This window comes from Gymnoscopelus microlampas (genome assembly GCF_963454915.1).
Source record: "Gymnoscopelus microlampas genome assembly, chromosome: 22".
Lineage (NCBI taxonomy): Eukaryota > Metazoa > Chordata > Actinopteri > Myctophiformes > Myctophidae > Gymnoscopelus > Gymnoscopelus microlampas.
The window spans coordinates 45,779,007-45,792,532 of record NC_139959.1 but is presented as its reverse complement, the minus strand read 5'-3'; the positions used below and the strand labels follow the sequence as shown (position 1 = coordinate 45,792,532).

Here is a 13,526-nt window from a genome sequence, read left to right as displayed (position 1 = left end):
ATGACACTACACTATGAAACAACAGTAAACAATGTTACATCACAGGCTCTGCTTTAGTCTGTATGCTGGTTGATAAAGCCTGTGTAAACATTGTGACACTACACTATGAAACAACAGTAAACAATGTTACATCACAGGCTCTGCTTTAGTCTGTATGCTGGTTGATAAAGCCTGTGTAAACATTGTGACACTACACTATGAAACAACAGTAAACAATGCTTACATCACAGGCTCTTCTTTAGTCTGTATGCTGGTTGATAAAGCCTGTGTAAACATTATGACACTACACTATGAAACAACAGTAAACAATGTTACATCACAGGCTCTTCTTTAGTCTGTATACTGGTTGATAAAGCCTGTAAACATTGTGACACTACACTATGAAACAACAGTAAACAATGTTACATCACAGGCTCTGCTTTAGTCTGTATGCTGGTTGATAAAGCCTGTGTAAACATTATGACACTACACTATGAAACAACAGTAAACAATGCTTACATCACAGGCTCTTCTTTAGTCTGTATGCTGGTTGATAAAGCCTGTGTAAACATTATGACACTACACTATGAAACAACAGTAAACAATGCTTACATCACAGGCTCTTCTTTAGCTTGTATGCTGGTTGATAAAGCCTGTGTAAACATTATGACACTACACTATGAAACAACAGTAAACAATGCTTACATCACAGGCTCTGCTTTAGTCTGTATGCTGGTTGATAAAGCCTGTAAACATAGTGACACTACACTATGAAACAACAGTAAACAATGCTACATCACAGGCTCTGCTTTAGTCTGTATGCTGGTTGATAAAGCCTGTAAACATTATGACACTACACTATGAAACAACAGTAAACAATGCTTACATCACAGGCTCTGCTTTAGTCTGTATGCTGGTTGATAAAGCCTGTGTAAACATTATGACACTACACTATGAAACAACGCTAAACAATGTTACATCACAGGCTCTTCTTTAGTCTGTACGCTGGTTGATAAGGGTGCAGTACGTTAGTCCGACAGCGCATTCCTCCGACAGCGCAGCGCTCCGACGTTTCCAATACTAAACCCGAACCAAACCCGCACCCTAACCCTAACCGCACGCAGATGCCACATAGTCGGAGAAAAGGTCTGTCGGATTAACGCATGCCTCCCGGTTGATAAAGCCTGTGTAAACATAGTGACACTACACTATGAAACAACGGTAAACAATGCTTACATCACAGCCGCTGCCATAAGAGCCATGTTTTCACTCTGCTGTAGTTTGGAAACTGAACCGGAAAAGAACCCAGACATAATCAGCCTGGGTTTCATGCTCCTTTACCCCATTTAGAAAAAGAGATCTGCTATTTATTTTTTTATCGTGAAAATATGTGCAATTCTTTGAATACATATATATATATTTTTTTAGTGAACATGTGTAACTCAAGTCTTTGCTTCTGGTGGGTCCCCTGGAACAAAATATTTTTGAGATGGGGGTCCTTGACATGAATGAAAGTTTGAGAACCACTGATTATAGCAACATATCTCTGATGTCCCCCCCCCCCTGCAGGTCTCCCAGTCCCCCTCAATGCCAGCGAACACCCACCTCCCCCCGCCACCGCTCTCTTCCTCCCACTCCCTCTCCCCGGCCCACCACCACCACCACCGTGGCGCCGGCGGCCAAGGTGGGGGCGTCGCCGGCTCCTCACCGCCCTCGAGTGGCTCCTCCTCCAGGCGCTCCCGATCGCCCCTCCCCTCCTCCTCCCACGACACCTCGTCGCCCCACCGGGGGGGCCGCTCCGACAGGTCCAGCCCGGCCGCCCGGCGCCACTAGCAGGGCCACGAGAGGAGCCTCGACGAGAGGGAGAGGAGCCTCGACGAGAGGGAGTGGAGCCTGCCGTCCGTCCAGCATGAGCACAGGGATGGTAATGTTCTCTTTCTTCCATGTCTAACATATTATCTACACTGTGGCTCTTTGAGGGGGGGGGGGGGGTTACATGTAGAACAACCTGTGGGCCTATGGGTAGGTTTTTTGGACTTGATTGACATCCATCCATTCCATTTTACAGGGTCCGTGCATCATTCCAAAGTTGCGTTAGAGCGCCTCATGTGGGAAACAAATAAAAATGGCGGTAACATCATGTGTCTCCTCTTCCATCAGGCTCCAGCAGAAACTCCCGGGGCTTCCAGCGGGAGAGCAGCCATGACAGTTAGGAGTCGCGGGGCAACGGCGCGGGCGTGTGCGAGAGGAGCGCAGAGTGCACAGCGGAGGACCACGGCTACGAGAGGAGCTCCATGCAGGGCAGCAACCGCTACCGATACGAGGGAGACCGCAGAGACTTCTCCTACGACAGGAGAGGAGGCCATGATCGCAGGGACTACAGAGACAGAGGTAGGGGGTGTGGTAGCAGGGACAACAGAGACAGAGGTAGTCAAAGAGTTAATGCACAGAGCTGAGATCCTTGACTTGTTGAACTGCTGTCAGCGTGCACAAGAAATGATGTTCATCACAGTTTTACTACCTAGTAGTATGCAGGATTAACTGCGCACACACACACACACACACACACACACACACACACACACACACACACACACACACACACACACACGCACACACACGAGTACATGATCTCCTGATGGGAATGAAATGGCGTACAATGTGCTGAGCAGCAGACAAATTGGAAAGGATTTGTGATTGGTTGTTCTTAACCCAATGCCTGTTTGTGTTTTCTTTCAGCGTCTTCTCCCAGCATGCACCAGGGCAGCAGGGAGGAGTTCGTCCGCGAGAGGAGAGACGACCTCAGGAACGTACGGCCGGCGCGAGACGCCCACGAGGAGCTTAAGACCAGGCACGTATCAGTAGGGCTGTCACCATTATTCAATTCAATTCAATTTTATTAAAGTGTCAAATCACAACAAGTTGTCTCAAGACACTTTACATGTAGAGAAGAGACCCGACAATCCCACCCTGAACAAGACATTTTGACATGCTACGTCATGATTCCTTCATTTAGACACTTCAGCTCAGGAATAACCAATACCATTTATCACCCATTACCATATATTGCATATATAACCATTAAAGCAATGTTAACCATTTACTGCAATGATATTGCATTCACATTTGGTTGTGATATTGTGATAGTACTCATTACTATAGAGTGTTTGTTCAGTAGAAGGAGTCTCCCATATGTCTCCAGCTCTTTATTAAACAGAAAATGTTTTTCAGTGCTCTCTCCTGATTGGCTTAAATTTTGTCACCTACCTGAAAATGTACTATATTCTGTTTACTAAAGAGCTGGACAGACCCCTGTGGACACCTGTGACCAAAGAAATGCTCTGTAAAAATGATTACTATCAGATTTTTTTTTAAATACACGCTCCTGTGTCTTTGAATTGAAAGTTCTGCACAGCGTGTCAACAACAAATAAAAACACTTATTTTACCACAAGATTTATTACAGACTGTAGGAACATGTCTGTACCATAACCCTTTTAGACTGGGAATGCACCTGTGTCATTTTAAGATTTATCTGGCTATTCAAAAATAGCAGATATACAAGCTCATAGCAGCTTGTCGATCTGCTATTTATTTTTTTTCTTGAAAATGTGTGCAAATCTTCGAAAATATATATATTTTTAAAGCAAACATTTGTAACTCATGTCTTTGCTTCTGGGGGGTCCGTGGCCAAATACATATCATTTTGGGGGTCCTTGACATGAACAAGTTTGAGAACCACTGATTATAGCAACATATCTCTGATTTCTCCGACAGGTCCAGCCCGGCCGCCCAGCGCCACTAGCAGGGCCACGAGAGGAGCCGCGACGAGAGGGAGAGGAGCCTGCCGTCCGTCCAGGAGCGCCGGCACGAGCGCAGGGATGGTAATGTTCTCTTTCTTCCATGTCTTACATATTTTCTACACTGTGGCTCTTGAGGGGGGGGGGGGTGCACGTAGAACATTGACATCCGTCTGTTCCATTTTACAGGGTCCGTGGATCATTCCAAAGTTGTGTTAGAGCGCCTCATGTGGAAAACAAATAAAAATGGCGGTAACATCATGTGTCTCCTCTTCCATCAGGCTCCAGCAGAAACTCCCGGGGCTTCCAGCTGGAGAGCAGCCATGACAGTTCGGAGTCGAGGGGCAACGGCGCGGGCGTTTGCGAGAGGAGGGCAGAGCGCACAGCGGCGGACCACGGCTCTAAGAGGAGCTCCATGCACAACTTCTTCTACTTCTACGAGGGGAGTCTCTACAACTGAAGGTGAATAGATAGTGTTCAATAAACTGATTCAACTGTCTGGTCTGTTTACACTGTTTACCTGTAGTCTGTAGAAACACACAGCCAGTGTTGTTCAGGTCACTAAGTGGCCCTCACATCTAGAGTTCAGGTCACTACGTGGCCCTCACATCTAGAGTTCAGGTCACAAAGTGGCCCTCACATCTAGAGTTCAGGTCACTACGTGGCCCTCACATCTAGAGTTCAGGTCACTACGTGACCCTCACATCTAGAGTTCAGGTCACTACGTGACCCTCACATCTAGAGTTCAGGTCACTACGTGGCCCTCACATCTAGAGTTCAGGTCACTACGTGGCCCTCACATCTAGAGTTCAGGTCACTACCTGGCCCTCACATCTGGAGTTCAGGTCACTACGTGGCCCTCATATCTAGAGTTCAGGTCACTATGTGGCCCTCACATCTAGAGTTCTATTCACTACTTGGCCCTCACATCTAGAGTTCTGGTCGCTACGTGGCCCTCACATCTAGAGTTCTGGTCGCTACGTGGCCCTCATATCTAGAGTTCTGGTCGCTACGTGGCTCTCATATCTAGAGTTCAGGTCACTACGTGGCTCTCATATCTAGAGTTCAGGTCACTACGTGGCCCTCACATCTAGAGTTCAGGTCACTACGTGGCCCTCACATCTAGAGTTCAGGTCACTACGTGACCCTCACATCTAGAGTTCATGTCACTACGTGGCCCTCACATCTGGAGTTCAGGTCACTAAGTGACCCTCACATCTAGAGTTCATGTCACTACTATCAGACCAGCATGAAGCTACAGACGCTGACCCACCAAGTTCAAGTTCAACGTCAACAAGTACAAAGGTCTCTGCAGCTGAAGGTGAGATGACACTATGAATAGATGTATTCAATAAACCACTTGAACCCCAGCATCCATATTCTGGGGGGAACATTAGCCAAAAATGGCAGATCTACAAGCTCACAACGCATTGCAACATGTTGCATTGTGAGCTTTTATATCGGCTATTTTTTTACATCTAGAGTTCAGGTCACTACGTGACCCTCACATCTAGAGTTCATGTCACTACGTGGCCCTCACGTCTAGAGTTCAGGTCACTAAGTGACCCTCACATCTAGAGTTCATGTCACTACGTGACCCTCACATCTAGAGTTCAGGTCACTACGTGACCCTCACATCTAGAGTTCAGGTCACTACGTGAGGTGAGAGAACACCTTCTAGATTTCCCACAGTGCAGCAGGCAGGTTCTGGAGTCGAGCTCCGGCACAAATGAAGCCCTGAGCATCCAAATGTTATTATAGTTTGTCTCAGACTTTTTACTCATTTGAGTGCCTGGTTATCTTTCCTGCTACTGTAAATTGCTAAAAAAAAAATGTGTGTGTGTGTGTGTGTGTGTGTGTGTGTGTGTGTGTGTGTGTGTGTGTGTGTGTGTGTGTGTGTGTGTGTGTGTGTGTGTGAATATGTGTGTGAAGAACATTGTAATGTAAAGCACTTTGAAGAAAAACGCTTTATAAATGCAGTCCATTTACCATTATTGCTTTTTAGAAGGATAAGTAATTAGTAACATATTACTTATCTAATAGAGTAATGTTGCTCAACACTGCACGCAACATATCCCATCATCACCCAATGAAGCCGTCATTCTTTAGTTTGCTGACGTTAAACTTGCATGGATAATGGATTACTTTCTTGACTTCCACAACTGGCTTCTGCTGTCTGCTGTCTGCTGTCTGCTGATGGCCGATTCCGAGTCAGAATTTCCCAATGGGCGGTAGTGAGGGAGCGCATCCGGTGAAAGCCGGAATTACACTCAATGTAAACAGGAAGTAGACGAGGGGGGTAAATGGCGTACGGTCACAGACGGGATTAAAACACTTCTTTATTGACAAATATGGACTAATACATTACACAAATACTCCGGACACCTAGTTAACATTTGGGGCAAGCGGATAAGCACCTTATATTTTACCTTACATGTAGCGAGGTGGGGGGGGGGGGGGGGGGGTTTCAGCCAGAGTCAAATGGAAATGTGAAAAACAGCAGAGGGCGCTGTTTTTCCTTTTTATTTGACGATGGGTTCCCAGATTGATATTCCATTAACAGAGGGATGGAAAGTCTTTGCATTTAAAAATGTAGAATGTTCAGAAACATGTTTAAATGGGTTTGGCACAGCGTATCACCAAGAACTACATTTTCATTCCACTTATCTTCAGATAATCACTTTGTCGATGAACACCGGCTTGGCCTGGTTCAGAGAGTGACCATGGTCAAACCCATCCTGGATCTACTCCTTCAGGAGCGTGTTATCATCAACGAGGGCTACGTTAATGTGATGGTCAAGCCCACCCCTCAGGATCAGATGAGGGAACTCTACACACTCCTGAACTGCAGAAAAGCCAAAGACATTTTCTACAAAGGTCTTGAAACAAATGAGAAGGGTCTTCTTGATGAGCTGTAAGTAATACTCATTTATGTTCATCTTTAGACCAAACATTGTATTTTTACAAGACAATGTACCTTTTCAGGCCATGATGCTTTCACTATCATGTGTCATTCTCATTTATCCTCTTTCAATTTCCAAGAGATTCACACTTTAATGCCAGTATATTCATAAGTCTTACAATATTAACTAGAATTGTTTACCCAATATTTTCATATATAGTTCATCTTATGTTTGTCCCTGTGGTGTTAAATTTGCATTAGGTGATCTTCAAGAGACAAAATATGTCTTAGTTATAATCTATGACTATGTTAATTAAGTTACTGACAATGTTTGGTTCTATAATGTAATGTAGGATTTGTATAGGATGGTAGATTTACTGTATATACAGTAGGGGTGTGCTGAAACGCTAATGATATGATACGATAAACGATATTGGGCTCACGATATCGATACGATACGATATATGGCATTTTTTGATTATGAAAATATATGGGGGGGAGCAACTGCAAACAAATACTTCTGTTGCATTATTATTATTGCAAAAAAAAGTATTTATTTATATATATATATATTTTTTGTAATGCCTACACGATACATATCGTCACAAAAACGTATCGCGATATATTGCGGGACGATATATTGGCACACCCCTATACACTATAGTTAGTAAAGAAAAAAACAATTTGAATTTCACAACAGGAACGCTCAGCCCAGTGCAGCACAACCCGAAGTAACAGCTGCTTCTGTCTCAGGTCAGTGCCGTTTAAAGTCATTTTTTGTTCTAATAATGATTGGTCATTCCTACTATTCGGTGCCATTTCAGCCTAGTATCTTTCTTCAAAAAATGATACAATTTTACAGGATTTTGTTTTGTTTGATTTTGTTTTCATTGGACATTAAACTTACATTACACTTACACTCAATGACATTACATTGCATTGTATAACAGTTAACATGTTACTGATAATGTTAGCATGTATCATTGTTGCATCAGACATGTCAGATCATGCTGGGATAACATGGGTCCTCAGGTTTGTACAAACCAACTGGAGTAAACTAATGTAAAGTAAGCAAAGTAAAGTATAAAAGATCTGGACAAAAATATAGTATTATTAATGTCAAGGGAACACATTTTGTTATTCATTATGTTAACACATCATGCCGATCTTATAATTTCCCTCAATATCTAAAGGAATTGCTTTGTTCCTTACAGATTTCCTGGTGGAAACAAAAATGCATACACGTCCTATTACACACTACCAAGACGAGCTTAAAACAAAAGTTGAGGACCCATTTGCGTGTGTACCTCACGGGACAGTCCAAAGGGCGGATAGGAAGGATTTTGAGGAATGTTACACACGTCTCACAATCGCACGTGTGAATGACACAAAGATCAGCAGGTCACCTGAGGTCACACAGATGGAGAGGGAGAAAGCAGGGCAGGAGATCCAACTCAGTGAAATCTTTAAACACCCTTCTGGACAACACAAACGCATGAGAACAGTGATGTCCATTGGCGAAGCAGGAGTTGGCAAAACCTTTCTCGTACACAAGTTTGTCAATGACTGGGCAAAGAAAAAAGATCAAGATCCCCATCTCACATTCGTGTTCCAATTCCGCCAGCTCAATTTGTTCAAGGGGCAAAAGTTTAGTTTGGCTCAGCTAATTCATGAATGCAACCCCACATATGAATGCATCTCAGAAGAAGCTCTTAATGACATCTTCACCAAGCTGCAGACGTCAGGAGAGACTAATTACGACAAGAGTCCCTGCAAAGTTCAGTTTGTCCTGGATGGTCTAGATGAAAGCCACATTACCTTAAACTTCAAAACCCACCATAAATGCTCTAAGGACTTGTCCCAGGCCACCTCACTGGAAGCTTTGCTCGTCAACCTGATCAAAGGGAAACTGCTTCGCTGTGCTCAAATCTGGATAACCACACGCCCTGCAGCAGCCAAACAAATCCCTGATGGCTTCGTTGACATGGTAACAGAGGTGAAAGGATTCACTGATGAAATGAAGGAGAAGTACATCAGGAAGAGAATCGGAGATGAGAAGCAGGCTAGCAGAACCATTTCACACATCAAAGCATCAACGTACCTCCACATCATGTGTGAAACCCCAGTCTTCTGTTCAATCATTGCCACCGTTCTGCAGGACATGTTGAAGACAGGTGCGAAAGGAGAGCTTCCCAAGACCCTGGCTGAGATTTACAGCCACTTCATCTTTGTCCAGACAAAGAGGAAGTGGCTAAAGCATGGTGGGAATCAACAGAAACTCACAGAGGATGATAAAGCAGTTCTTCTGAAGCTGGGCATGCTAGCGTTTGAACATCTGCTGAAAGGCCGGCTCATTTTCTACGAAGAAGACCTGAAGAAATGTCATCTTGATATTAAAGAGGGTCCAGTGGACTCAGGACTGTGCACAGAGATCTTCAAACCAGACAGTCATTTCTTCCATGAAACCGTCTACTGTTTTGTTCATCTGAGCATCCAGGAGTTTCTGGCTGCAGTTTACCTGTTTGACTGTTTTACACAGAAGAACATGGAGGTACTGAAAGCATTCCTGAACAATGATGATTTCAACAGCAACAGTTCCCTGTCTGACTTCCTGAAGGCTGCAATTGAAAAAACCCTGCAGAGTGAAAGTGGCCATCTGGACCTCTTTGTCCGTTTCCTTCATGGAATCTCACTGAAGGCCAACCAAAGAGTGTTAGGAGGCCTGCTGGGTCAGACAGAGAACAGTCCAGAGGAGATCCAGAGAGCCATCACCAACCTGAAGAAGATGGATCCCTGCAGTGGCTCTCCTGACAGATGTATCAACATCTTCCAATGTTTGACGGAGATGAAGGCCCACTCAGTATGTCAAGGGATTCAACAGTACCTGGAGTCAGGAAAGGAACTCTCTGCGACCCAATGTTCAGCTCTGGTCAGAATGCTGCAGATGTCAGAGGAGGTTCTGGAGGTGTTGGACCTGCAGAAATGCAACACATCAATGATGGGGAAATGGAACCTGGTCCCTGCTGTGAGGAACTGCACAACAGCCAGGTTAGTAGTCATGTAGACTGCCCTAGCGTGTCTGATATCTGGCATAGAGGGGTGGGTTCAAAACTTCCGGAGAAAAAATCCTTGAGATCCCATTGGTTCACCGATCTGTCCGTCAGCCCCGTCAAACACAACATTTGGAGCGACGCCCACTGCACTCTGGTTGGTTAAGGAAATGAAACACTTCCTATGCCCGGAACACCGACTCGCTGGTCCAGGCTTTTTATTTTTGAGCAAAACTAAAATACTAAAAGCCTGGAGATCGAGGCTAGTAGTCATGTGAATGTCAACATGTTAGAGCACCATTAACTCATATACTCCTTTCATTCACAATAAAAATAAATTAAAAAACACACACTCAGAGAGAGAGAGAGAGCGAGAGAGATAGAGGGAGGGAGAGAGGGAGATGAAAGAGGAAGAGGAAAGAGGGAGGGAAGGCGGAATGAGAACATCATTATAGTTAAAACGACCATCATCAATTCAGTACAGTGAGACCCTCACTTCATTTACTTATGAATGGTTCAAACAGTATAGTGATAGTATCATAGTGTATTTATGTGTGTGTGTGTGTGTGTGTGTGTGTGTGTGTGTGTGTGTGTGTGTGTGTGTGTGTGTGTGTGTGTGTGTGTGTGTGTGTGTGTGTGTGTGTGTGTGTGTGTGTGTGTGTGTGTGTGTGTGTGTGTGTGTGTGTGTGTCTGTCTGTGTGTGTGTGTATAGAACATGGTTCCACACAGAACAAGAAGTCAAGTCATCTCTGTACTATTTACAAGTGTCCTCATTATCAACTGAGAAATGGATCATACCATTAGTGAAGGGGCGTACAGAGGATGGTCTTTTAAACAATGAGCTTGGTCATTACTTAGGTTTACAAGTTACTTAATATATCAATGCAAGTTCCATGCTGTAGTTTAGAGACAACTTTACATCTGTTCTTACTGACATCCTGTTCATGTCTGAAGAACCAGATAGAAGATATTTTAGGTGCCTTTCACACCTAAGGAATGCTTAAAAGGTTCAGATCAAGGACCAAATGTTTACATTGTTGCATTTTGCGTTTGGTCTGGTTAGCGTTCACACAGAACTTTGTTAAGAGAACCAAAGTATGTAAACAAATGACATGTGGTCGTACAAGCTGTTCATCTATTGACAGAACATTTCTTCACTTCACTGCCATAGAGTGGAGCAACATCAGCGTGTTGTGATCGTTTTTTATTATTTAATGTTTGTATTCTAATCAAATGAGAACAGTGGAAAGTTATGAGCACATTTCAGTTAAATATATGTTAAACACGGCCGCTTATTTACTTGTCCAGAAAAAAACATTTCAGGCAGAACCACAGGGAACCTCCTTGACAGTGAACATGACTGATCTGTTTTGTTCATCTCTGATTTTACATTCAATCTGTAATTACAGACTTGTTGGCTGTGACCTCACAAAGGAACACATTGAGGTTGTGGCTTCAGCTCTCAGCTCTAATCCTTCACACTTGAGAGAACTGGACCTGAGCGGAAACGGCTTGGAGGTTTCCGGACTAGAACTCATCTGTGCTGGACTGAAGAGTCCACACTGTTGTCTGGACATTCTCAGGTCAGATACATTTACAATTTGTGTTTTGATTTGTATCAGTTCCGTTATAGTAAGTGATTATAATGTAGTTATGATACTTTATTTGAAGAGTGTGGTTAAGGTTGAAATCATGGTAGGAGTTCGATCTGGGAACCTTCCGGTTGCCGAGCGGCCGCTCTACCCCTGAACCACTGCCGTCCCAAAGTTTTGCCAGTATATAGTTAAAGTACAAAAGTATTGGCATCAAAATATGTCATATGTGATTATATATATGATTATAAATTGATAATAAAAAAAATGCTCCTCATTGACTTACATTGTACGGTGAAACAGATCTCAAAGTCTGAGTCATTCTTTCAGCACATAAACGAACACAATCAAAGCTGATTCAGAGACAATATCACCAAACTCAGTACTGTTTTTTCTTTTTTTTTTATAAAAAATGTTAACTTCCTGTTGATAGATCCGTGGATCCAGTCCGGGGTTTTCTTCCTAATAAAAATTGTAAAATCAGCAGGAAGTTAACATTTTTATTTAAAAAAAAAAAGCACAGTACTGGGTTTTGTGATGTTCTATATTGTCCGAATCAACGTTGCGTTTGTTTGTGCTAAAAGAGTGACTGTTTCAGTGTACAATGTAAACTAATGTATCATGTAATGAACCATAGTTATTCATCTTAAAACAGTTCATTGTAATGGACACTAGAGGGAGTATATCACCTCAGAATAGAAAGGGGTGGGAGCATAGACATATAAAGGTAGACGCCTCTTTCGGCTCTGAGGCATTGGTATCTCGGGCGCCATTTTAGAGTAGGTAAGCTTCCGCGTGTGTCACAGAAGGGGAAGTTCGGTAGGCCAATCAGAGGCAGGTGGGGGCGGGAATTTTCGTAAGAGGCAGCCGTTCAGCAAATACCAGTCGCTCCAACAAACTGCAGAGGCCAATGAGGTATCTAGGCTTCTATATATATGGGTAGGAGGGTGTTGTGAAGTGATTTAATGGTCTCTCTCTCTCTCTCTCTCTCTCTCTCTCTCTCTCTCTCTCTCTCTCTCTCTCTCTCTCTCTCTCTCTCTCTCTCATTTAGACTGAAGAACTGCTGGTTGTCAGAGAGATGCTGTGAAGTTCTGGCCTCAGCTCTAACTTCTAATCCCTCCCTCCATCTGAGAGAATTGGACCTGACTCTAAACATGGTGACTGAGTCAGGAATGAAGACGCTGCTCTCTCTCTCTGGGCTGAAGAATCTCAAGTAAGTAGACTTGGGTCATTGTTTTCCAGGAGAGCCCGTTACCCGCTATCTGTGGGTAATGTTTGCATGTGGGGCCGTCACCACTATTTGACTATGTTCTGTCATGTGCAACACATAGCGCTGCCTCTAAACACCTGCACTACACGCTAGATTATTCACAGGTGTGGTTTGGGCGTTACATTAATCAACCACTATGCACAGGAATGCTACGCACAACAAAGTCCTTGTTGTACACAGAAACATCACATTGAAAGGAGAGATATTCAACACAGTGCATAGCCGTCACAATCACTGTTGCCTCTGTCTAATCATGTCTCATGTTCAACATGTCTCTGTGATGTACACAAATAAATGCCCCCCCCCCCCTCTCTCTATGTCTCTGCGCAGAAAGGTCCTAGGTTTACATGCCAAGCTGTAGCATTTGATTGCCTTGAAATATATCAAATTTCATAGAAAGAACACAGAATTAACCCACATTCTGCTGATCACATAACTTTAAATTACAGTAATTGGTTTAGAATTGCGTCCGGTATGGATTATTGAAACTGAATTCACCACACACCAGCGGTTGAAGAAGTTCTAGTATTTGTATTTAATTTAATTTAAATTAATTTAAAGTAAATATAGTCTGGTATTTAAAAGTACAAATGTATTGGCATCAAAATATAATTAAAGTAACAAAAGTTAAAGTACTTATATCGCCGACAGTTTTCAAAATGTATAAAACTATTTTGAAAATAGCTGATCTACAAGCTCACAATATGTCCTATTGCGACGTGTTGTGAGATTGTAGATCAGCTATTTTCAAATAGCTTCAGTGTATAGGTCTGAAGTGGTTAATGTATGTTTTGTAATGATACTCAAAACCTAGAATGTAACGAGTTACTAAAGTTTTCAAATAATTGTAGTGGAGTAAAAGTACTTTATTTGCCTCTGAGATGTAGTGAAGTAGAAGTAAAAGTATTGCAAATTGAAAATATAATAAGACAAA

General features: G+C 43.2%; 1 protein-coding gene across 1 annotated transcript in view; it reads left to right on the top strand.

Annotated features, from left to right (window-relative positions):
* Nucleotides 1-3,315: 3,315 nt before the first annotated feature.
* Nucleotides 3,316-13,526, top strand: part of LOC311038678 (NACHT, LRR and PYD domains-containing protein 12-like) — a gene marked incomplete at both ends in the record, with an annotated part of 279,561 nt that continues 269,350 nt past the window's right edge. The window contains 8 exons of the mRNA XM_084048247.1: nt 3,316-3,322; nt 3,756-3,862; nt 4,060-4,240; nt 6,452-6,692; nt 7,381-7,433; nt 7,895-9,728; nt 11,140-11,313; nt 12,374-12,535. Coding sequence (XP_083904373.1) covers nt 3,316-3,322; nt 3,756-3,862; nt 4,060-4,240; nt 6,452-6,692; nt 7,381-7,433; nt 7,895-9,728; nt 11,140-11,313; nt 12,374-12,535 — 2,759 coding nt within the window. The remainder of the gene's footprint in view (nt 3,323-3,755; nt 3,863-4,059; nt 4,241-6,451; nt 6,693-7,380; nt 7,434-7,894; nt 9,729-11,139; nt 11,314-12,373; nt 12,536-13,526) is intronic.